This window comes from Anopheles gambiae, chromosome 3, assembly GCF_943734735.2.
Source record: "Anopheles gambiae chromosome 3, idAnoGambNW_F1_1, whole genome shotgun sequence".
Taxonomy (NCBI): domain Eukaryota; kingdom Metazoa; phylum Arthropoda; class Insecta; order Diptera; family Culicidae; genus Anopheles; species Anopheles gambiae.
This window is the reverse complement of record NC_064602.1, coordinates 82,280,404-82,302,869: the sequence shown is the minus strand read 5'-3', so window position 1 is coordinate 82,302,869 and position 22,466 is coordinate 82,280,404. Positions and strand designations below refer to the sequence as shown.

Genomic DNA, 22,466 nt, shown 5'->3' with positions numbered 1-22,466 from the left:
ATATGTTATTAGTCCATAATAAATTGCAACCCCCTTCTCAACTGAAGCACACTTTTGAGATGGAATCCAATCAAGGATACAAAACCCCCCAGAGGGAAAAAGGATCTTCATACTTATCTAGTCATGTTACTGAGTGCACGGTATGATTTTCTTATATGCTTTAAGAATCTTATCATCGGAACTTGCCTCATGTGGGAAGTGGTGCACAACTTCTTCAAGCAAATCTCTCCTTTCATGCTTGGGTACATTTGTGCGTGACATTCAAAACTATGTACTACCCTCGAATCTGTGATATTGTCGGAGTATCTTAACTAAAGCAACGAACAGTAAATACATACTGCATTTTACGTTCTTTGCAATAGGATCCGTTTACTACATCCTCTCTAACTTTCTAGTGGATTGTTTCCTCTAAAGCTGTTGCTCTAAAAGAACAAAACTATGGTGCTTACAGGGTTTTCCAAGTCACTTTCGAATGTAGACATTGGTAATCACTACGTGCAATATGTTAATCCACATCAAACTGATATTTCATTTTCATCATCATAATTTATAATTTCTTCAGCATGATTTTTCACACGCCTCAAGCTGGATTGCGCCTAAAAGTTCTTTGTTATGTGTTGAAAATCATGTGTTGAAACTGAAATTTCATTATGAAGCAAGCACACCAAATTGACAGCTGTTGAAAAACATCTTGAATGCGGTGAATAACAATGTTTACATTCGAAACTGACTTGGAAAACCCTGTAAGCACCATAGTAACTACCATTCCAGGTGATCCAACTATCAACGTGTTGTAGTACCAAGAATTCCAATCGATTGTATCAAAATTCATTTGAAACTTACTCAATCCTTGTCAAATGCATTCTTCAATGAATTTGACAACTTCAAACTCCAACTCCTACACTAACACTCACTCTCGAGCGAACGAATGGTTTTGTCACACGTCCTTCTACTCGGTGACACTTCTTTCCTCTCTACCGTGATTCTCGATTCGGGTCGTAAATTAATCTTTCCCACCATATCTTTTTTTCCATATTTCCACAGTCCGATACGATGAAGATCCTGTGGTCGTACGGTGACCGGGACCCGGTAGCCGGCAGTCTAAAGGGGCACAGCGGTAACCGTGGCGCCCGGTCGATCCACTTTCTCGGTCCAATGTTTCGCCGACCGGCGGATGCATTGCAACGGGACGACCTGCGGCAATGGGACGTGACGGTGAAGAACGTGTCCATCGATACGAGCATGGATACGCTGTACTGGTGCAAGATACTGAAGGCACCGACACTGCGCGAGAAGCATCACATCATCGGTTACGAGGCACTGCTGACGAAGGAAAGGTAAGGAAAGAATGTTGCTGGTAGAACGGAACGGATAACTGTATGCTACCAGATTAGTGCACAGTTCGTTGGGCATCCATTTTTGGAGTTCATCACAGTAGGATATGTTTCAAATGTTGCTACGCACTTGTCTTTCTTCGCCTGCCGGAGTGTACCTGTTCTATCCGCAATGTCTACAGAGATAGATTTGCATAACCGTTTCCACTAAATTAAGCAGTAAATCAACAAAAAACCCGGCAGGTGTGTGGTACGGAAAGAGTGTAAGATGTCCCCAAGATTTGCCTACGGCTTGAGGCTCTAGGCTTTTGGAATTAATTTTTTTGAGAGCAAAAGATAGACCCTTATTAACCGATGAGGGGAGAAGGTCGTCCGCTTTTGTGTGGCAAAGGTATCATTCGTTTTGATCGCACGTTTCTTCCACATTCTTTGTTTACCTGGAGGGAGGAAGGAGCGAATGGACAAAACAGTCCCAGGGAACCTCTGGCTAATACTTCCTGCTGTCACCTGCAGAGAGACTGTGGCCGGCCGGTAAAGATGTTATCTGCGGAGCCGGTTTTTTGCCTAATTCCCCCAAAGACCGTCCCGGGCTGGTCGATCGGTCGGTTGTTTCTCCGCCAATTTTGCGCATGCAACTCGCCACGGATGAGTGCTTTCCAGGTCTCGTGCGCGTATCTAACCGTCCGTGGGGCGATGCAAAGTCTATTTCGAACCTTTTCTTTCGGTCAGCTAAATCTGGCCCGAAGAGATTTCTGAACCTTGTTTGAGGTCACATTATCACGACATTTCTACTTCACTGCCTTATCGATGGCTTTAAATCATTGTGGAGCACTTTTGTGGAAGTAGCACAATGCCACGCCGGGGGCATTTAATGATTGATCACAAAACGGGAGACACTATCACATATCACTATTATGAAATGAATAATTCATCCATTTTGAATGGATTAGATTTTCCAGATAATGACTAAACAATCTCTCATACGGGGGCAAATATTTGGCTCTCCTGATGATTGATAGGCACGGCCAAGCTCATTATGAAACATTATCATCGAACGTGTCACATTTTTGCGCAAAAAAACAATGCATTGTAGCGTATTCTGGGGTTCGCAAAATGCAATGCCGTTTGAAATTTGGATGTCCTGGATAGGGAATTGAATTACTGCCACCAGCGTGTGCCCCACAGATCATCAAATCAGGCATCCAAACGGGCAGGAATAGGACAGTATAATTTAAATTAATCAACCCATCATATCCGTGTGAGCTTAATTAGCTATTCTCGTACCAGGTAGTTGAATGGGATTCGCCTGGATTGAAATAGGACTCGTGCTTTGTTCCGGTGCTTGTAAATGAAGGTCATATTTTAGCATTTTGATTGATGTCTCCCATCACACCCAGCTCATTGTGTGGCTGCCATGTGCAACGAAATACATAGAACTCTGGACTAGATTACCTCGTCTCCGTATCTACATACAAGTCGTTGTTGTAGAGACGCACGACCAACTTTCATCGGAAAGGCCTCATCTTTATCCTTCGCCTAAAACCATCCTAGGCCTCATCCCGAAAGTCCTTTTTTTAATCTATAATTTAATCTCCCCACCTTTTGTTCTTTTGCAGCTCCACGAAACAGCCACTGGTTCACCACATGACACTGTTCGAGTGTTCCACCAACTCGTACCCCGGTTCCGACCCGAACTCCTGGGACGTGTGGGTAAAGAGCAGCGGGGCGGTCTGCAACAGCAATCTCCTGACGCCCCGCGACTGGGACTCGTGTATCACACCGATCGCTACCTGGGGCGTCGGTGCATCGGGCCAGTTCCTGCCCGAGCACATCGGCATCCCGATCGGGGGCGATAAGGGCGCGCCGAAATATTACATGCTCGAGGTGCACTACGACAATCCGCGCGCCAAGCGCGTGCTGGACCATTCCGGCTTTCGTATCCACTATACGCGCCACGTGCGCAAGCATGACGCCGGCATGATGATATCCGGCGTGTCCGTGTCCGACACGCAGATGATTCCGCCCGGCCAGAAGCTGTACCGCAACGTCGGCATCTGCGGTCCGTCCTGCACCGGGGCGGTCTTTCCGGCCGAGGGCATTAACATCGTGTCGGCCGCACTGCACTCGCACGTGGCGGGCAGAAAGATGAAGCTGCGGCATGTGCGGGACGGCAAGGAGCTGCCACGGATCGTGGAGGACGACAACTACAACCATAACTTCCAGCAGGTCCGCCAGCTGGAAAACGAAACGAGCGTACTGCCGGGAGACTATCTCATTACCGATTGTGCCTACGAGGTAAGCAAACCGTGGCACATGCCGCTATGGGTGATTTTTTTAAACAATTTATTTTAGAATAAAAGCATTCTAAACGTACGTTTGGAGTTTTTTAAAACCAAAAAACGATAAAAGTGCGCCAAACAGTATGCAACCCGCATTGCAAAAGCATACTGTTAAGAGCTTTTCAACGCCTTACTCATCATCATCATCCCCCAGAATGTAATAAATTAAACAATAATGTAACCTTTCTTGTCCCCCCGGTTCTGCCAGACTGTCGGTCGACGACGGCCCACGCTCGGTGGCTACTCGACCAAGCAGGAGATGTGCCTGTCGTTCATCACCTACTATCCGAAAATCGAACTAGCCGGCTGCTACAGCATGACGCCGGTGAAAGAGTTCTTCGAAACGTTCGGCGTGTTTCAGTTCTACGCAATGAACATGACCGACGTGGAGAATCTGTTCCTGTACAATGGCAACATACTGGACCTGCTGCCGACGACCGTGTTTCCCAACTTCGCACCCGGCGGTGACGTCGACGACGAGCAGAACCAGCTCGCAATCAAGGCGCTGCAGAATGCGAAAGACTACAGCGTCATTGACGAGGAGGACGTGCTGTACAAGGAATCGATACTGAACAAGCTGATCATATCCGATCCGGTCGAGTTTCACGACCGCACCTTCCTGTCGCACCTGAACCAGCTGCCCTGGTCGGAGCCACTGTTTACGAGGCGCGTCGAGCAGAGCATCCTGACCGGGAAGCACATGACGTTCTGTCGCGTTTCGAGCGATTCTATTTCTGTGGTAAGTATTACGCACGGAAAAAAACGAAGCTTTCATGCCAAACAACACACCATCTCTAATACACGCTCCTTTTACTCCCTTTCGCAGGCGTCGGAAATATTTAAGTATCCCGTCTTTGACACGTTCGTGAAGGCACCGAGCCAATGCCCGTACCATCTGTTCATGGAGTTTGCGGACCACACCTCCGCCGCGACCAAACAGATGTCCAGCACGAAGCTGCTCGTGCTCTTCCTATTAATACTGTATCGACGGTTTTGTACGGGCGACTACCATTAGCACCTACCATCCACCATCCATCACCAACGACTTGGGGGTGAAAGTTGCGTTTCGTGGAAAATCTGACTCCCTGCGACTTCTGACGGGAAATCGCTCTCAACGAAGAGCAGAGGGGGTTGCTTGTTGAATGCGGTCCCGCGACCGGCACACTGTTACTTATACTTCTTCTTCTTCTTTGGCTCAACAACCGTTGTCGGTCAAGGCCTGCCTGTACCACTAGTGGGATTTGGCTTTCAGTGACTAATTGATTTCCCCCCATAGCAGGATAGTCAATCCTACGTATGGCGGCACGGTCTATTTGGGGATCGAACCCATGACGGGCATGTTGTTAAGTCGTACGAGTTGACGACTGTACTACGAGACCGGCTAAATACTTATACTTACTTTTATTTATTGCACTACCTTTCAAAGCGCTTATTGGGGTGATTAGATTCTTCCCCCTTACCGCTCTCTCTCTCTCTCTCTCTTTCTCTCTGCACAACAGAGCGAACGGAGGGAAAGTATAAATCAAGGCGTCCAAAATTGCGCTCCCCCTGTCCTCGGGTCGGTCACCAAGTTCTACCCGCATTTTCCCACATTCTGCCGCAAGAATGTAGTTTTAGCAAGCTCGACTACCATAATTTTCTCTAATTTATTTACTTAGCTCTATTGTGTGATGGGCGTTATTATGCTATCGTTAGTATTATTCCGCTGCTTTCTAACCCAGACACATTGGTCTGCTGCTATCGAGAACGTTTCGGCTGTAAGGGGAAAATCTCAAGCGCGAAACTAATCTCGAGCGATGAAAGTCATTTCGCTATAGGCTTCTGGCGACGGGGGCCAACCATTGATTGAATGTTGGGCGATAAAACTGAACGAACCTGTTTCTCTGAACAGCAAACAATAAGGTTGATTCACGCATTCTTTGGACCCGCAAAAAAAGCAGCTTCAATGTAAGTCCAGGGGCAATTCTTTCCTAATGCTAAAAAGAGTCTTCATGTATAGTCCCGGGCAGAGATAACAGGAAGTCGTTTGTACATTTTAAAACACATGCCCATTCAGAAAGAAAAGAAAGGCTCCCTTAAGATTAGAACTTTTTGGTTAAGGTTGGCTCAAGTTAGACGAATTGAGCAGTGCGGGCCAGGACGGGATTAGAAATGCCAAAGTTTAAAATCGTCATCACAATCGCTCTCACGCAAAACAGGGCAAAAGCTCGATACGTTAGCAAAGGATATTAAGCTAGACAGTAGTGTGTCTTTCGATATGTTTCTCGACAGATACTCACCGAGTGAGAAGCTGCCGATCGTTAGGTGTATCGTTAGATATTAATTAAAGCGCGCACGCACACACCTGCTACGAAGGTACGATAGGTGGGAAGGCGGCGCATAGGTAAACGACAAGCGGCCACGAATAGGCAGGACTTTAATGTTACTACTTAATGGATCAGTAGTGCGATACTGAAGCTAGTTCCAACCACAATGCGTACAAGCTATTGTAAGATAAACGATGTAGTAATGTTTACAGTTTTAAGACCCGAACTCAAATGTAGTGTAGCTGTGGTAAAAAATTAAGAAACTCGATGTAAAATAAAGCTAAAAATCAATAAATCAAATACTTGTTTGCGTATGTCACTTGTAATGTAATATTTCCGCGCAATGCTGTCTCTTTCGTACTACTCTTTTTTATTGCCCCACTATTAAGCAAAAGCTACGATGAAACCGATTTGTATGTGCTTTTAGCATAATTTGAAAAAGCAACTACGCAAGATGCTGAATTGTGCTGGCTAAGGGCTTGGTACTTGTTTCGATAATGCCTCTTATTTATAGGTTTTGAAGTGATTATAATGTTAAATTACAACTGTAAAATCATTTCCAGTTCTGCTCAAAACAGTGCAAAGCATGTTTTCGCTTTTTTATTGCATATTGCATACTGACCCACACACATCTGTTTTGCAGCAATTACGAAATTACTTTCTCTACATTAATTTTGTTTTGTTAATAAAATTATTTAGTAGTCCAATTACACGTCCAATTGCGCTCGAAACAATGTAACGTGAAAAAATATCGATTTTCACCCGATATGGTTAAACCATTTTGACAGACGCATCACGACGTGCGTCGAAATAGAAATTTTTCTACTTTGACGCTGCGTCGTGCGTCGTTAACGCATGCGTCTGTCAAATCCCATACATTTTGGCAAAATCGCAACGCATTGCGTCGGAACAAGTACCGCTCTCTAACCCGGCGCTCTAGCACCAATCGAACACGACATCGAACATGAAAAATGTATGGGATTTGACATGTTTGTCTTGTTTGTTTGTTTGCACAGTGCACCTCCATATGATTATATGGGTTTGTTCGTGTCGGATGTCGTGTTCGATTGCTGCTAGAGCGCCGACTAAGTTTGTGTCCGATAGAGCGAGCAAGCTTCAAAACTATCAATCGTCTTCATTCGGTAGGCTTCAGCTATTCAGTACGGTTGAACTTGGTTGCGTTCCTGGAACACAGCACATCCTCAGCACGGATTGTTTTCATTTCATTGAAAGTAAGTTGTGAGTTGTTCGATATTTGCTGATGAGGACAATTTTAACTCTTCCCAAACCTTTGCTATTGTTGTAAATACATAGCTGCTTTCAAGGAAAACGCAACACCGCTGCTGGTCGTTGAGATCGGCCATTACTTCGTTCGTAATCAGCGCAAGGAAATCACTCTTTAGGGTAAGATCAGTAAGCACTCCGACGAAGCTTAACCTCGCTAAATGATAGCATGTTTGCCAACTTCCAGAATGTATGGTATATCGGAACGGCTGGAAAGGGTCCGGGCCATGATCCTGGAGTCGAGCGTGGAGGCATCCGACGTAAATCCTCAACAGGCGAGTGCACGTGCCGTTGTATTATATGTGGAAAGTGAGCTGCTCCGGCTACATGTGCTTAAAACCCTGATCCGGACACGCTACGGCGTACGTTGTCCCCCGGAGGTCTGGGAGGTTCTGCACGAAGATCGGAAGGAATTGCTGCCACCGCTCATGGAGGTGCAGCAGCAGCGGCGATTTTTGAAACAGTTTTTGAAAGATCATTATCCTAGCTTTAAAAAAGACGAGGAATAATTAAGGGTGGCGTACAGCAAATAAAGCACATTTAGAAAACGTAACTCAAAACGTTTGATTTATGGTTGGGCTTTTGGAGAAACGGAAAAGGGAAGCCCCATTCATCTGCTGGAAGTAAGGTTAAGGCCGGTAATTTCGTCGAAAATTTTCGTAGTTGCAAACAAAAGGCAGACGGTTTTCTAATTTCAACGAATTTTCACCCTGATCACCCTGTGTGACAGCTGACAGCTCACGCACCTTTGACAGTTCGGGCATGGCATCAAAACAATCTCTGCCGGTGTTTGTTTTCATCGCGCGTCGTGCATTCCCAACCAAAATTACCGAATAAATACGATCAAAGGTGTAAAAGTGTGCAAAGGATGGATTTACTCAAACCGAGAACAGTTCCGCTGTCGGAGGAAACCATCTTGTGGTTCGAGTTTTTGCTAAAACCTTCGCTGCTAGCCAAACATCTCAACAAAGCGAACCCTGGTGCGTTATATACAGTCTGTTTTTTTCCCCTTCAAGCACAACAATAATAGCATCGTGTTTTGTAGATCCCTCCCCCACGGACTTTATAACCCAGTTTCTCGCCAAAGCACCGGAAGGTCAAACGCATCCGCCCGATCTGACGGCACCCGACCCGGACGGGGCGCACCGGTCGGATGGACTGAAGTACACCAAGAAGCAGCTGGCGCTGAAAATTCTCGCCCTAAAGGTGGCAGCCTTCATGCGCTGGGACCTAGACAAGCTGGAGCGAACGCTTTCCGTCTCGCTGCAGATACAGCTGCTGGCCGATCTGTGCAGCATAACGGCGGGCAAAATGGTGGCGCTGCCGTCGTCGCTGCTCCAGGATCCGGCCCTGATCGGTACGGATGGGTCACGGCATTCGTTCAACTTTGCGCTTACGCTGTACCATCGGTGGGTGCTGCGGGCGCAGGTACTGCGTGCGGCCGTTATCAAGAACATCAAATCCAACCACGGGTACGTAGAGCGTGTTATTTTACCGCCGGGAAATGATTGTATCTCTTCCCTTTGTTACAGCCCCGCCGTTCCCGACCTGACCACGTTTGTGCTGCGGGACGAATCATCCATTCCGGCGCTCGAGCCCATCACCCAGCTCAGCATCGACTACCTCAACCAGGTGCTGATGGAGCCGCAAACGTTTCGCGTCCTCACGTACGAATCCTTTGTGCCGCTCGATTCCAACAGCGAGCATACGCAGCAACGGTTCGATGCGGCGATCGCGATTAAACCGTGCGAACTGCGGGCCCAGCTGCATTACGACCTCTGCCAGTACTACCTGTACGTGCAGAAGTACGAGCTGGCCCGGCAGAATGTGCTGCTGTGCAAGGACAACTATGCCCAGTGGCAGCGGGAGGAGATTGGCCGGACCGGACTGCCGCCGGCCTACTGCACCGTGAGCGCGGAAGTGCTGCAGGGCTACCTGCTGGCGTGCGGTGTCACCGGCGAACCGGACGGGCTGCTGCAGCGGCTGCACGAATCGATCCTCAACCACTACTCCGACATCGTGATGATACTGAAGGAGGACAACCTGCGCAAGGAAATACCGATGACGCAGCGCAAGCTGCTCGAGCTCAACATCGAAGGGTACAACGCGATCGGCAGCACCGACGGCAACCCGATCGAGCAGAAGGAGCTGGAGCTGGCCGTGGTTGCGCTCAACATCATCCGGTACGTGATGGACGGTGAGAACATACTAAGCTGCAACGTGGCGCTGCAGAAGTACAAAAACCAGCAGCCGAAGCTGATCGAATCGCTGTTCCAGTATGCGGACGAGCAGTACGAGCAGTTCTCGCTGGAGGAGCGGGGGCTGTTGAAGCGATACTTTTACAAAATCATCACCCTGTACGGGGGCGAGCTGGGGCCCGCCTTCGAGGCGTACGTGCAAAGCTACTCGAAGGTGGTGTCGCTGCAGGAGCTGAAAGACTTTCGCGCCCAGCATACGCAGCCGGAAACGCAGCTGGGAGGTGTTGCGCTGCAGAGCGATTGGGTGATACCGGAGACAAAGAGTAAGTTAAAGCGTCATGCTTGGTATGTATTTGTTATGTAAGATGATTGATTTGTGGTTTCTTTTCTTCAGATCCCCGTCTCGAGGTTGGCCAGCTTGAACGTCAGCTTATCTCCTGCACCTCGGCAAACGCGGTCCGCAAGCTGCTGGTGAAGATTGCCGGAACGAACCCCTCGAAACCACTGTTTACGATCAATCCCAGCTGGACGATCCCGTACCCACTGGAGCAGGTGTTAATTCCCCTGCAGCGCGGTTTCCTGCAGGACTTTGCGTACATCCTTATCGGGAAGGCAAGGGAACTGACCGCCCGGAAAGAGTACGCCACTGCCATCACGCTGCTGACTGTGCTGAAAAATGAAACGCAGCGGCCCGAGTTGGCGGGCAATCCGCTGATCGCAAAGCTCGGCAAGATGGTGTCCTGGGAAGGGTTGCTTGTACAGATCCAGCAGGTGCTCGACGAGTGGCCCCGCAAACCGGTCGACCAGGCGCAGCTCGTGCGCAACTGCAAGCAGTGCCTGAATGCGGCGGCGGCCGGCGGCGGCAACGAACTGATGCCGCACGCCAAACTGCTCGACCACTGTGCCGCCCTGCTGCTGAACCTGAACGAATGGAACGCGCTGCTCGTGCCGGTCGACAAGCGCTTCCCCGGGATCGAGCTGTGTTCGGCCATTACGCAGGCCTTTCTGGACATTGAGAAGTTTAAGGGCACGAAAAAAACGAACCGCGAGGCGTGGGAAATGATACTGCCGATGTTTCTCAATCCGCCCGGCTCGCGGCAACGGCAGCTACCGCCCGACGGTCCGCTGGTGATGCTCATTGGCAAGCTGCGGGAACCGCTGGTCATCTCGATACTGCTGTCGCTGCTGGCGAAGCTGCACAACATCTTGCGCGACGAAGCGAACGCGGAAATGAACGCCGAGTACATGTTCCTCTGGCCATCGAACGTGAACAAGTGAGCATTGGGGCGCTTTTTTGCCAACTCTTTCCCATGGTTACTTAACTCGATCGCTCTCTCGCTCTCTCGCTCTCTCTATTACCCTCTCTTTTACTCAGCACTTCCATCTACAACGTGAAGCTCGTCATCGAGGCACTGAACCTGCTGCTCAATCAAGCCCTTCGCTACTATCCGAACAACATACCCTGGCTGAAGCTGAAGGGGGACGTCGAGTTTGTCGCGAACAATTTCGAAGCCGCCATGCGCTACTACGTGACGGCACTAATCTCCGGCACCGAGTACTGTACCGTCCATCTACAGCGCCCGCTGGTGGACGACTTTCTGATCCGGCGCATGGTGAAGTGCAGCACCAATCTGGGGTGCTTCGTGCAGGCCGCCGTGCTCTGCCAGTTCTTTGACGAGACGGACTATGGGCTCGCGTTTAAGAGCATCAGCGAAAAGTCGGCCAGCTACTCGGATGCGATGGATTCGTACTACAGCTGCATCTGGGACCCGACGCTGCTCGAGTTCATTGTCAACTGGCACTACAAGAAGGGTGAGCACAAGCGGCGACTGCAAGCGGTAAGTGGGGTATGGGGCTTTTGATCGTACTGAGCGGGACACACTCGTAGCAGTGATGTGCTCTTTGGAGTGCACCCACGCCTCTGATCTGACTCTGGCTATTGTTAGTCCGATTCCGATTCCGGCAAAATTCAAACCATTAGGTCTGCCCGGAGTCGGAGTCGTCTGGAATCGTTTGGAATGGTTTGGGGTCGTCCGCAGTCGTTCGGAGTCGTTCGGAGTCTTCCAAAGTCGTCCGGAATCGTCCGGAGTCATTAGGAGCCGTCCGGTGTAGTGTGCTTGTGATCCGGCATTTATTTTGTTGTGTTAGTTTGTCTTTCACTTTGCGCGTGCACTTCGTATACTCGGTCTTTGTTTCCAAGTTTGACTCCGGCCAACTCCGGACGACTCCGACAACTCCGAACGGCTCCGAACGATTCCGAACGACTCCGGATGACTCCAACTCCCAACGACTCCGGCCAACTCCGAAGGACTCTGGATAACTCCGAAAGACTCCGGACGGCTCCGGATGACTCCGTTTTTGAACGACTCCGGACGATTCAGAACGACTCCGGACGACTCTGGACGACTCTAGACGACTCCGGACGACTCCGGACTACTCCGACAACTCCGAACGGCTCCGAACGATTCCGAACGAATCTGGATGACTCCAACTCCCAACGACTCCGGCCAACTCCGAATGACCCCGGATAACTCCGAAGGACTCCGAACGGCTCCGGAAGACTTCGTTTTTGAACGACTCCGGACGATTCAGAACGACTCCGGACGACTCTGGACGACTCTAGACGACTCCGGACGACTCCGGACTACTCCGACAACTCCGAACGGCTCCGAACGATTCCGAACGAATCTGGATGACTCCAACTCCCAACGACTCCGGCCAACTCCGAATGACCCCGGATAACTCCGAAGGACTCTGAACGGCTCCGGAAGACTTCGTTTTTGAACGACTCCGGACGATTCAGAACGATTCTGGACGACTCTGGACGACTCTGATCGACTCCGGACGACTCCGGACGACTCCGACAACTCCGAATGGCTCCGAACGATTCCGAACGACTCCGGATGACTCCAACTCCCAACGACTCCTTCCAACTCCAAAGGACTTCGGATGACTCCGTTTTTGAACGACTCCGGACGATTCAGAACGACTCTGGACGACTCTGGACGATTCCGGACGACTCCAAACTATTCCGAATGACTCTGGACGACTCTGGACGACTCTGGACGACTTCGGACGACTCGGGATGATTCCAACTCTCAACTATTCCGACGACTCAAAACTATTCCGAACGACTCCGGACGACTTCGGACGATTCCGAACGACTCCGAATAATGCTGAACGGACCTATCTTCCAGAATCGATTCCGGAGGCCAACTTTAATCCTCACTACATAGTGGGCTGTAGAAATTATCTTATCATGAAAGGTTGCGGAATTTCAAGCACTGCTCTTCTGATTTAAAGTAGAACGCAATGAAAAGAGGAGGCTTCTTGTCAGTAAAATTAAAAGATAAAATTAGAATGTTTGTTAAACCGTTTCATTTAAAAAAAAAGTAATTCGTTATTCTCTTGTAATTTCAGGTCTCTTTCATTGGCCAGCTGGAACTGAACGCAAACAACAACGACGAAATCAAGCGTGAGGCGGCCGCCGTTCGGAAGAACCGCTTCCTTCGCTCCCTTGCGAAACAGTACATGTGCTGAGTACGGGAAACGAGCGGAAAACGTGATTGTATTTATATAGAAGTATAATGTTTATTTTTAAGATTAATCGAACAATTCGCGCAGTTGAGGATTTAGAAAGAAGGTGTCTTACGTAGTACAAATAATAGCAATCAGTCCCAAAAAACTATCGGTAAGTAGGATTAAGCATTTACTTTGGCTTTCTGCCCCTCGTCGCGCCGCCAGTTTTGGCCTTCTTTGCCGACGACCCGGCCAGCGGCTTTTTTTCGTCCACCTTTCGCTTGGGCGTACCGGTCGACGGCAGCACCTTGAAGAAGGAATCCAACCTGCCCTGGGTGGCGGTGTTTTTCGTCTTCAGTATCTTCTTCGCGCCCGAGCGTATGCGATCCTCGTTGAACTGCCGGTCGCCGCACAGGAACTTCACCAGCCCCTCCTCGTCCGGTTCGCTCCACTTGAGCTCGATCGTGTCCGCGTCCTGCACCTCCGGCTCCTTGAACAGCTTGCGCGCCTGCTCATAGTTCCAGCCCTCCGGCACGATGTACTTCTGCCGGTCCAGATGCTCCAGTATCTTCTCGATCGAGCGGTGCTTGTTGATCAGCTCGATCGCTTTCTTCGGCCCGATGCCCCGGATCGTGTCGCAGTAGTCGCACCCGAGCAGTATGCACAGATCGATGAACTCGTCCTGCGTCAGCTCGAACCCCTTCAGCACCTTTTCGTACGCAAACTCCTGCACCGGCATCTTGCGCGCCTCGCTGAAGGTAAGATGCCGCAGCAGGATGTTCGAACCGAACGTGAGCGCATCCATGTCCTCGGTGGCCGTCGCGTACACCTTGCCCGCGCGCACCAGGGCGGCGCATTGGGCTTCCGCTTCGCACGGCGCTTCCACGTACGGAACGCCCATGAGCCGCAGTAGCTCCTTCGCTTCGTTGGCGTGGTGTTTCGTCACCTTCACGAGCCGACGGTTGAACTTCTCGATATCCTCCGTCGCACCGGCTTCGGTCGCTTTGTCCAGCGCTTTCTGGGCCTCCTCGCGCCGCTCGGCCCGCTTGTTCAGCTCGCCCGACTTCAGGTCCGGCGGCTTGCCGTCGAACACGTACACCGGCTTGATGCCGTTCTCGAGCAGCCGGATGGTGCGGTAGAACGTGCCCATCAGGTGGGACGTCGTCTCGCCGTCCACCGACGTCAGCTGGGCACCCTCGGCCCGCACGGCAATCAGGAACTGGTACAGACACATCGATGCATCGATTGCGACTTTTCTTCCTACGGAAAAAAGAGGATGATTGAAGTGACAACACAAACCACCAGAGCCGAGCGGGTCGGCGTAGCTTACCGAAGAATTGTTTAATTTCGCCTTCCTTCACCGCAAACGGGGCGATATCGGCGATCAGCTGTGAAAGTCCCTTAATTCCCATGGTGCCGTTCGCGTTTGTTCCAAAAGCTGCACAGAAAAAACACAGAAACAATAACGATGGAGCGTACGGGAACGTACGTGAAGTTTCGCGCGCGCCGAAACACGCCGTACACAAACAAGCATGTTGACAGTTCGTCACACTGACAGATCTCGTTCGAAAGTTGGAAAATGAAAGCCGTTGGTTAAAAGCAATATTTTTAATTGATTTCTTTTCACATGATATGGTTACAAAAGGACTTCAATTGTGCACAGATTTTATAATTTAACTCTTTTTTAACATGCTGCCATTTGATCACATTTGCTTGCATGTTTATTGCATTGAATTTTGAAATTTTCGAAACAAAATCGCTCCTCATGTTCGAATGACGCAACCTTTGCGACCGCGCCACCATACCACGGCTGTCACACCGGCCGGTCCAAGCCAAGATGGCGCACAGGGAGCAAAAAGTGCGGCCACGAACCAACCCGTCCCTTATTTACCTTGAGTTTGCTAAAACATGTCGGCAAACGCCGCCGATGAGGAGAAGAAATTAACAAAAATGGTACGTGTTATCGTGGCGTTTCCGTCCCGGGCTGTGGCGCAAACGGTAGCGAACCGCACCGCCGATCGTTTGCAGCCATTTTCCGGCCCATCCGTCCAGGCGAGGGAAAATGGTAGTGCATCACAGTTTCGGTGCTTTTCCGGATTTGTTCCGTTTCGTGTACAACTTTTCCGCCGCTCCCAACGCATCAAACTCTCGATCTGTCCTCGCCCTGTCTCGCTCTCGCGCCCGTGCAATCGCGTCGCCTGTTCGTGCCTCGGCTGTGCGCTTCTCGTTTTCTCCTAATGGCGTTGTGTGTTTGTTTTCTCGCAATGTGTGTCTCCCCTTGCCTCTCTGTGTGTGGTGTGCTGTTGGTACCTAGTTTGCCGCGTTCATACGAAAGCAAGCGCAGCGCGCGGTATGTGTGGCACTAGAAGTGTGCGTGTGTGTGTGTGGGTAGCGGCAGGAGGAAGGGCAGCGAGAGCGCAACTATTTATTAGCGTGTGTGCATCGAAACACACAGCCACACACACACACACACACGCACACATACACACAAGCTCACGCGACGGGAGGTACACAGAGGCTGTAAAATAGTGGTGAACCGTTGTTTTTCCATCTGGAGAAAACAGCAAACGGGTTAGAAAAGAGGGCGGGGGATGAACAACGAGTGGTTGAGTGGCAAGTGTTTCCGTGTCACAGTGTTTTACGCTGCCAGGCCGATGATGGCGACGATGGTGATGGTTGCACATTCCTCCTCCCCCAAAAAAACACTTGCAAATGCATCGCAAACCGCCCGGTTGTGTATGGCGACGGGGTGTATGCGTTCCGAATGTATGTCAAATGGCTTTCAGATGTGCCCACTTTTCCAGCCGGTCGGTGTCCCGGCGAGGGGAGCACTGTGACACCCCTGTGACTGTGTGTGTGTGTATGATTAAGTAATCGACCGGATCGGCCAAACTACATATTGCTCCATGCATCCACACTGGAACTTGGAATTTCGTCTCATTGGGTCATTTTCTATTTTTAGGAACAGTTTTAGTGGTTGGCTTCCGCTTTTTCCATGGTTTGCTACGATCATGGGCGATGTATTGATGAGATTTTCTTTTTCCTTTCATTTTATCTGATTCCTGCAATTGCATCGAATCGCTTTGGTTGCGGTCGGCGATTAGCCAGAAGAACGTGAGGACGACAAGGGCACCGTGAAGTCGCCGGCGGCACCTGTGGACGGTGGTGCCAACAAAGCCGATAGCACTGGATCCGCCGCCGCCGCAGCCGCTGATAAGAAACCGCCATCGACCGAGCCGGCCGGTGGTGATACAAAAGCGCCACCCAAGAAAGCGGACGAGAAGAGTGGTAATATTGTTGTTTTAAAGTGACCATATCGGAAGGATTTGGTAGGCCATTACTAATTTCCTTGCTCCTTTCCTGCAGGTGAGGAAAAATCGAAACCCGACGGTAAAACCCCGACCACCGACGACGGGGACGCTAGCAAGGCGGACGGTGGCGCACCCGGCCGGGACAATGGCAGCGCAGACAAACCGGCACCGCCGACAAAGGCCGCGCCGGAACCGGCGGACGCCAAGGGCAAGAATGGTCGCAATGGCGCCAAAAAGTCGCCGTCCGATGGCGGTACCGAGGACGGGGCGGACGGTGGGAAGGAACAGGCCGCGGCCGGCAAAAGCCTCGGCACGATCGCGCTGATCGATGCCAACATTACCAAGGCGAAGGTGGACGACCTGCAGACGCTGCACACGATACTGTACGAGGGGCCGGCCAAGCCGATGGTGCTGCGGCGCAACCTGCGCAAGTTCGACGGGTTCGAGTTCGGCGCGGACTCGGACGCGTACCGGAAGCGCGTGTCGGCCACCGAAAAGCTGGACGTGAAGAAGCTGGGCCAGCTGGCGGAGATACTGGCGCTGGAGAAGAAGGGCAGCAAGGAGGAGCTAGCCGGGCGGATCTGCACCTTCTTGCTGCGGCCGGATGGCGACGAGGAGCTGCCCGACGACGAGATGGGCGAGGAGGAGGAAGAGGAGGAGGATGAGGAGAACGAGGAGGAGGAGATGAGCGAGGAGGAGGAGGAGGCACCAAAGAAGAAAACGCCGGCAAAGCGTGGCAGTGGTGCGTCGGCTGCAGCACCGGCCGGCCGTGGCAGGGATAACGCCAAGTCGTCCAGCGGCCGTCCGAAGCGATCGACGGCCGGTCGTGGTTACCAAGGTGCGTGTTGGGAGAAGAAGGGGTGGTGGCAGTAAATTTACGTTTCTTCCTTGGAGATGGAAACTTTATTCCCTTTTCATAGGTTTAATTTTTTTCGTACTAAACTACTCCTATTAGTACTTTTTCATTATTTAACCCATTTTATTTAAACACCAATTAGTGCATGCAGTCAAGCTTTGCTTTCCGTTTTGTATCTCTTTTGGTGTAGCTCAAGTTTTTTGTTTACTTTTACTCTTCCGTTTTCTGCCTTGATAATCACTCTAGACAATTCCTTATACGTAGATTACTCCTCCTCAGAGGAGGAAGAAGAGGAAACCGTCAAGGTGGGCCGCGGCCGTCGTGCCCGTCGAGGATCGGACAGTGGATCGGATGTAAGTGTTGTGTGGTGTGCGGTCGAAAAAGCTCGTTAAAAAAATGCTAATGTCCCTTTGGCGGGTTTGCGCGGCTCTGCTATTTCAGTATAATCCCTCGGCCGGGTCAGATTCCGATGCGGGCAAGCGAAGATCGTCCCGCGCACCGACGCGCGGCAGTCGAACCTCGGCACGGAACGTACGCAAGCGGTACAGCGACGATGAATCGGAGGAAAGTCAAAGCGACGACGATTTCAGCGAGGTACAAAATCCGCTTAACCCCGGGGTGTGCTTTTCGATCTATTAATAATCGAACCTTAATCTTTTCATAATCGAAACGAAGGATGATCGACGAAAAAAGAAGACCACACCGGCACGTGGCCGAGGCCGTCCCAGTGCTGCTGCCGTCGCCGCCCGACAGTCGCAGCGGGGCCGGGGCCGCAAGCGAAAAGCAGAAACTGAAAGCGAAGAGGAAGAGTCGGAAGAGGAGGAGGAAGAGGTCGACAGTGAGGACAGTGATCGGCCGAAGCGGAAATCGGTTGCGAAGGCGGGTGGCCGCGCGGCAGCTGCCGTAGCCAACAATAAGAGCAAGAATGCGAGTGCGGCGGCAAAGGGTGGTAAGACAACCGTTTTCTTCTTCACTTTATTTTTTTGTGTACGGATTAGTGACAGTGGTAAAGGAGGCAAAAATCTGGAGTCGACTACGATCCGACTCCGATAATTTTGAAATAGACTCCGGAAGGTAGGCCCAGCATTATCCGGAGTAGTTCGAAATTGTCTAGAATCGTCCAGAGTCGTCCGGAGTCGTCCGGAATCGGTTAGAGTCGTTTTTTTCGAAGGCTTACTCTTGCCGATTCCCGACGACTCCGATCCCAAACGACTCCGTACGACTTTCCGGACAATTCCGAACAACTCCTGGCGACCTCGGAAGGCTCCGAACGACTCCGGACGACTTCGACTCCGATCGACTCCAGGTGACTCCGGACGACTCCTGGCGACTTCGGAAGACCCCGAACGACTCGGGACAACTCCGAACGACTCCGGACGATTTCGGACGACTCCAAACGACTCCGGATATCTCCGGACGACTCCGAACGACTTCTGGTGACTCCGGACGACTCCGGCCGACTCCGAAAGACTCCGACTCCGAAAGACTCCGACTCCAAAAGACTCCGACTCCGATAGACTCCGACTCCGAAAGACTCCGATTCCGAAAGTCTTCGACTCCTCCGGGTTACTCCGGGTGACTCTAGGCGACTCCGAACGAATCCGTGTCACTCCGGATGATTCCTGGCGTATTCGGAAAACTTCGAACGACTCGGGATAACTTCGGATGCCTCCCAACGACTTCTGACGACTCCGGACGACTTCGAACAACACCAAACGACTGCGACTCCGAAAGACTTCTGGTGACTCCGGACGACTCCGGCCGACTTCAAAAGACTTCGACTCCGGGTTACTCCGGACGACTTCGGACGACTTCGGACGACTCCGATTTCGGGCAGAACTAGTGACTCGGATTTCGCCGAAGTCGGAATCGGACTATATAACAATGTTATAATAACGCATCACAAAAGAGCACATCACCAGCACGGATCGTTTCTAGAAAGTTTGTGAATGTTTCTTTCACTCTTTCCCGTACAGGACGAGGACAGCCGAAACGGGCGGCAGCAGTAAGCAGCGCCAAGAAGTCGCGACGGGGCCGTGGACGCAGCTCGTCCGGCGAAGAGGACGAGGAAGAGGACGAGGAGGAGGAGGAGGACGATGAGGAGCCTGAGATGGATGACAACGAATCGGAGGACGAGAAGCCATTAGTCAAGAAGGCCAAGCAGGAAAAGGAATCCGATACGGCTGCACCACCGAGCGTAAGTGTTGCCTTTTTGGGTATTTGCGGGTCTTTTGGAGGCACTATTTTAACTCTTGTTGAAAGCCGGTCTCGTAGTACAGTCGTCAACTCGTACGACTTAACAACATGCCCGTCATGGGTTCAATCCCCAAATAGACCGCGCCGCCATACGTAGGACTGACTATCCTGCTATGGGGGGGAATCAATTAGTCACTGAAAGCCAAAGCCCACAAGTGGGTACAGGCAGGCCTTGACCGACTTCGGTTGTTGAGCCAAAGAAGAAGAAGATTTTAACTCTTGTACACATACATATATGCGCAGGAGGATGATATCAAAGAATACCTGAAAGAGATCCTGGAGGAAGCGAACCTGGAAGAGATCACGATGAAAACCGTGTGCAAGAAGGTGTACGCCAAGTATCCGGAGCACGATCTGTCGCATAAAAAGGATTTCATCAAGGCAACAGTCAAATCTGTAAGTGTCGTGCGATCACGTGGAAAGCATTAATCAAATAATTTGCATAAATTAAACCATTTTGCCCGTTTTTTTTACAGCTTATATCGACGTAAAGACTTCAGGCGCCGCACACAGTTTGGGGACGTGCGCACACACACACACATACGTCGTATGTATTTTCTTCTTTAAATGGTTATCATAACAAAGCGACACCCGGATATATGATGCAGATTGCATCTAGTAGAAGGTTGGGAAGGTGAAACGCAAGAGAAAAGTTGCCCCGAGCGGTTTGTTCCTTTCTTCTGCAAACATGCGGAAAAGGAAGAAACGTGCACAGGGAAAGATTTACGTAGGAATGGCATGTACAGGGGATGACCGATTCATACGATCATATGAGCAAGAGGCAGCAGCAGCAGCAGCATATTGTCGTTTAGATATATATACATAAATGAAAAACAGATTAAAGAAACAAGAGAAAAAAACAAGATACAAAATATTATCTAGAGCAAAAGGAGGGACACAAACAAAAACAAATACAACTCTATTTAGGGACACTGCAGCACGGGCACACACACCCACATAGCGAGGGAGAGTAGAGGGTGAAATGAACAAGAGAGCAGTGGGGCGTGCGTGTGTGTGTGTGCGATGTTGAATGTAGCTTAGCGAGTATTCGAGTAATAGGTGGAGTGAAAGAGAAATGAATTATGGTTTGAAAAGCATACACACTACACACAACATTTGACGGGATAAAGGAATTAGTCGAGGAAAAATAACCTGCATCCGGAAGGATGATCGCGGGTGGTCCCTTCTATTAATGCACACGAAACAAAACATACACACTTTCACACAGAAATGGACACACGTATTGATTGAGTGACGATTAATTATTATGCAGATTTACTATATATGACACAGAGTAGAAACAGGTAAAGCGGAAAAAAGCAGACGGAAGGAAGTGGAGAGCGCGACATCAATTAGGTAGCCTTTTTCTATAGCCGGCAGAGTAGTTTTCGCACTTAAAATACGCAAAAAATGCAAACAGAAAGAGAGAGAGAGAGAGAGAGAGAGGTCAAATGCATCCGACGAAGGAAGAAGGTGGTTGGTTGTGGTGTGTGTAATGTCCTTGCGTGAGGAAAAAATCAAACGTTTCGGCAAACATAAGAGTTTAATTAAGGGCTTTAATACAAGAGAGGGCATGTTACGGACTAAGCAGAAAAAGGGAAATACGCTCCCGGGCACACCTCTTCCCCACATTAAACAACCCTTCTTCACACAAAGAAACGAGAGAGAAAAAAGTACATAGAAGGGACGAAGATGACGGTTTTTTAGATAATGACAAAATTCGAAACAAAACTTGAGGAATGGGCACATATTTTTTTTTAGTTTGTATAACCTACACAAACACATACAACACACACCCACATACACACCAAGGCACGCTTCAGTGCATTTGAATTAGAAAACTTCTCCTCTTTGGCCGAGTTGCATTTCCCGAGGGCGACCGACGCAGAGTTGGAAAGTGTGAAAACGCTGTAGGAATGAATTGATTACTGTAATAAATGTAACAACCGTTGAGTAAACGCAATGGCAATGATGTCTTGTCCGTATCTCTCGTTACAAGTAGCACAATTTGCGGATATTTGTGTCTGTTCGGATCTTCACGATGCGGCGGCAGATCTTGGAGAGGATGGCAGAATACAGACAAAACACGTATCGTCTCTTCATCGACTTCAAAGCTGCATATGATAGCATAATCAGGGTAAAACTGTACGGCGCTATGAGCTCTTTTGAATTCCGGAAAAACTGAAAAAAGCTATATAGAATGACTATGACCAACGTCACTTGCCAGGTGAAAGTGGATGGAAAACTCTCAGGGTCTTTTTGTTACCACCAAAGGTCTATTCAACTTGGCGCTAGAGAGAGTCATCCGGGACTCGAGGGTGGAGACTACGGTAACCATTTTCTATAAGTCAACCCAGATCCTGGCATACGCTGATGATATAGACATCATTGGTCTGCGGTTCTCCTATGTAGCAGAAGCATACCAAGGGATCGAGCAGGCGGCAGAGAGCCTCGGATTGCAGATAAACGAGGCAAAGACCAAACTGATGGTGTGAACCTCAGCCAATAAGTAATCCAAACCTACGTAGGCGTCACGTACAGATAGGTGAACGCACGTTGGAAGTCGTCCCAGAATTCACCGATCTCGGTTCAAAGGTCAGCAACGACAATAGTTGCGCGCAAGGATGTTGGCTGTTGGAGAAATCAGAGATATCACCTCAAAGAACCTGTCGCGACAGACGAAGCTGGGACTATAAAGCACCTATATAGTACCGGTTATCACATACACCTCTGAGACATGGATACGGTCCAAATCTGACGAAATCATCTAAGCCGCTAGAGCTTAGTTCGGGAGGATGATGCTCATAAGGACTCTTGGCTCCAACGAGCTGTACGAGAAGTACGGCGACCTCACCGTCGTGCATCGTATCAAAAGGATACGGAGCGGAAACGGACGACCTGGCCCGTAAAGGCTTTAGGCCGTCGACAAGGACAGAGAAGGCGTGGCAGGCCCAATTGCAACTAGAGCTCAGGAGGATTTATTCTAAACGAAAGGAAGCGTCACGATTGCAAAGCAAACTTTCAAAAGCTGTTCTTAACTGAAATCCCTTGATGTTCTCGATG

At 50.0% G+C, this 22,466-nt stretch overlaps 4 protein-coding genes and 1 long non-coding RNA gene across 9 annotated transcripts in view; 4 read left to right on the top strand and 1 right to left on the bottom strand.

Annotated features, from left to right (window-relative positions):
* Positions 1 to 4,855, top strand: part of LOC1278243 (MOXD1 homolog 1) — a 59,299-nt gene extending 54,444 nt beyond the window's left edge. For both annotated transcript variants that reach the window (XM_061658202.1, XM_061658203.1), the window contains exons 4-7: positions 1,045 to 1,337; positions 2,951 to 3,629; positions 3,882 to 4,412; positions 4,500 to 4,855. In XM_061658202.1, the coding sequence (XP_061514186.1) occupies positions 1,045 to 1,337; positions 2,951 to 3,629; positions 3,882 to 4,412; positions 4,500 to 4,688 (1,692 nt within the window). In that variant the 3' untranslated portion in view covers positions 4,689 to 4,855. The remainder of the gene's footprint in view (positions 1 to 1,044; positions 1,338 to 2,950; positions 3,630 to 3,881; positions 4,413 to 4,499) is intronic.
* Positions 4,856 to 7,050: 2,195 nt separating this feature from the next.
* Positions 7,051 to 7,816, top strand: LOC133393090 (uncharacterized). Its single transcript, XR_009766000.1, has 3 exons — positions 7,051 to 7,211; positions 7,294 to 7,383; positions 7,451 to 7,816. It is a non-coding gene; the product is annotated as an uncharacterized LOC133393090 (long non-coding RNA).
* Positions 7,817 to 8,028: 212 nt separating this feature from the next.
* LOC1278245 (integrator complex subunit 8) lies at positions 8,029 to 13,068 on the top strand. The gene is made up of 6 exons (XM_061654668.1): positions 8,029 to 8,243; positions 8,309 to 8,735; positions 8,796 to 9,784; positions 9,856 to 10,735; positions 10,837 to 11,299; positions 12,882 to 13,068. The coding sequence occupies exons 1-6, from the start codon at positions 8,132 to 8,134 to the stop codon at positions 12,999 to 13,001; spliced, it is 2,991 nt and encodes a 996-aa protein (XP_061510652.1). The 5' UTR covers positions 8,029 to 8,131; the 3' UTR covers positions 13,002 to 13,068.
* On the bottom strand, positions 13,028 to 14,521 carry LOC1278246 (flap endonuclease 1). The gene is made up of 2 exons (XM_317855.3): positions 14,311 to 14,521; positions 13,028 to 14,240 (listed from the first exon to the last, which is right to left on the bottom strand). Exons 1-2 carry the CDS (start codon positions 14,390 to 14,392, stop codon positions 13,171 to 13,173), a joined length of 1,152 nt encoding a protein of 383 aa, XP_317855.2. The 5' UTR covers positions 14,393 to 14,521; the 3' UTR covers positions 13,028 to 13,170.
* Positions 14,522 to 14,787: 266 nt separating this feature from the next.
* Positions 14,788 to 21,366, top strand: LOC1278247 (protein DEK). Of its 4 annotated transcripts, none has more exons than XM_061654670.1 (9): positions 14,788 to 14,933; positions 16,085 to 16,268; positions 16,347 to 17,129; positions 17,412 to 17,500; positions 17,589 to 17,741; positions 17,823 to 18,096; positions 19,124 to 19,344; positions 19,647 to 19,799; positions 19,880 to 21,366. In XM_061654670.1, exons 1-9 carry the CDS (start codon positions 14,889 to 14,891, stop codon positions 19,892 to 19,894), a joined length of 1,917 nt encoding a protein of 638 aa, XP_061510654.1. In that variant the 5' UTR covers positions 14,788 to 14,888; the 3' UTR covers positions 19,895 to 21,366. The 4 variants fall into 4 exon arrangements, with proteins under 4 accessions (XP_061510654.1, XP_061510653.1, XP_061510656.1 ...); XM_061654669.1 differs by having other exon boundaries at positions 17,394 to 17,500; XM_061654672.1 differs by having other exon boundaries at positions 14,925 to 15,045.
* Positions 21,367 to 22,466: the final 1,100 nt, after the last annotated feature.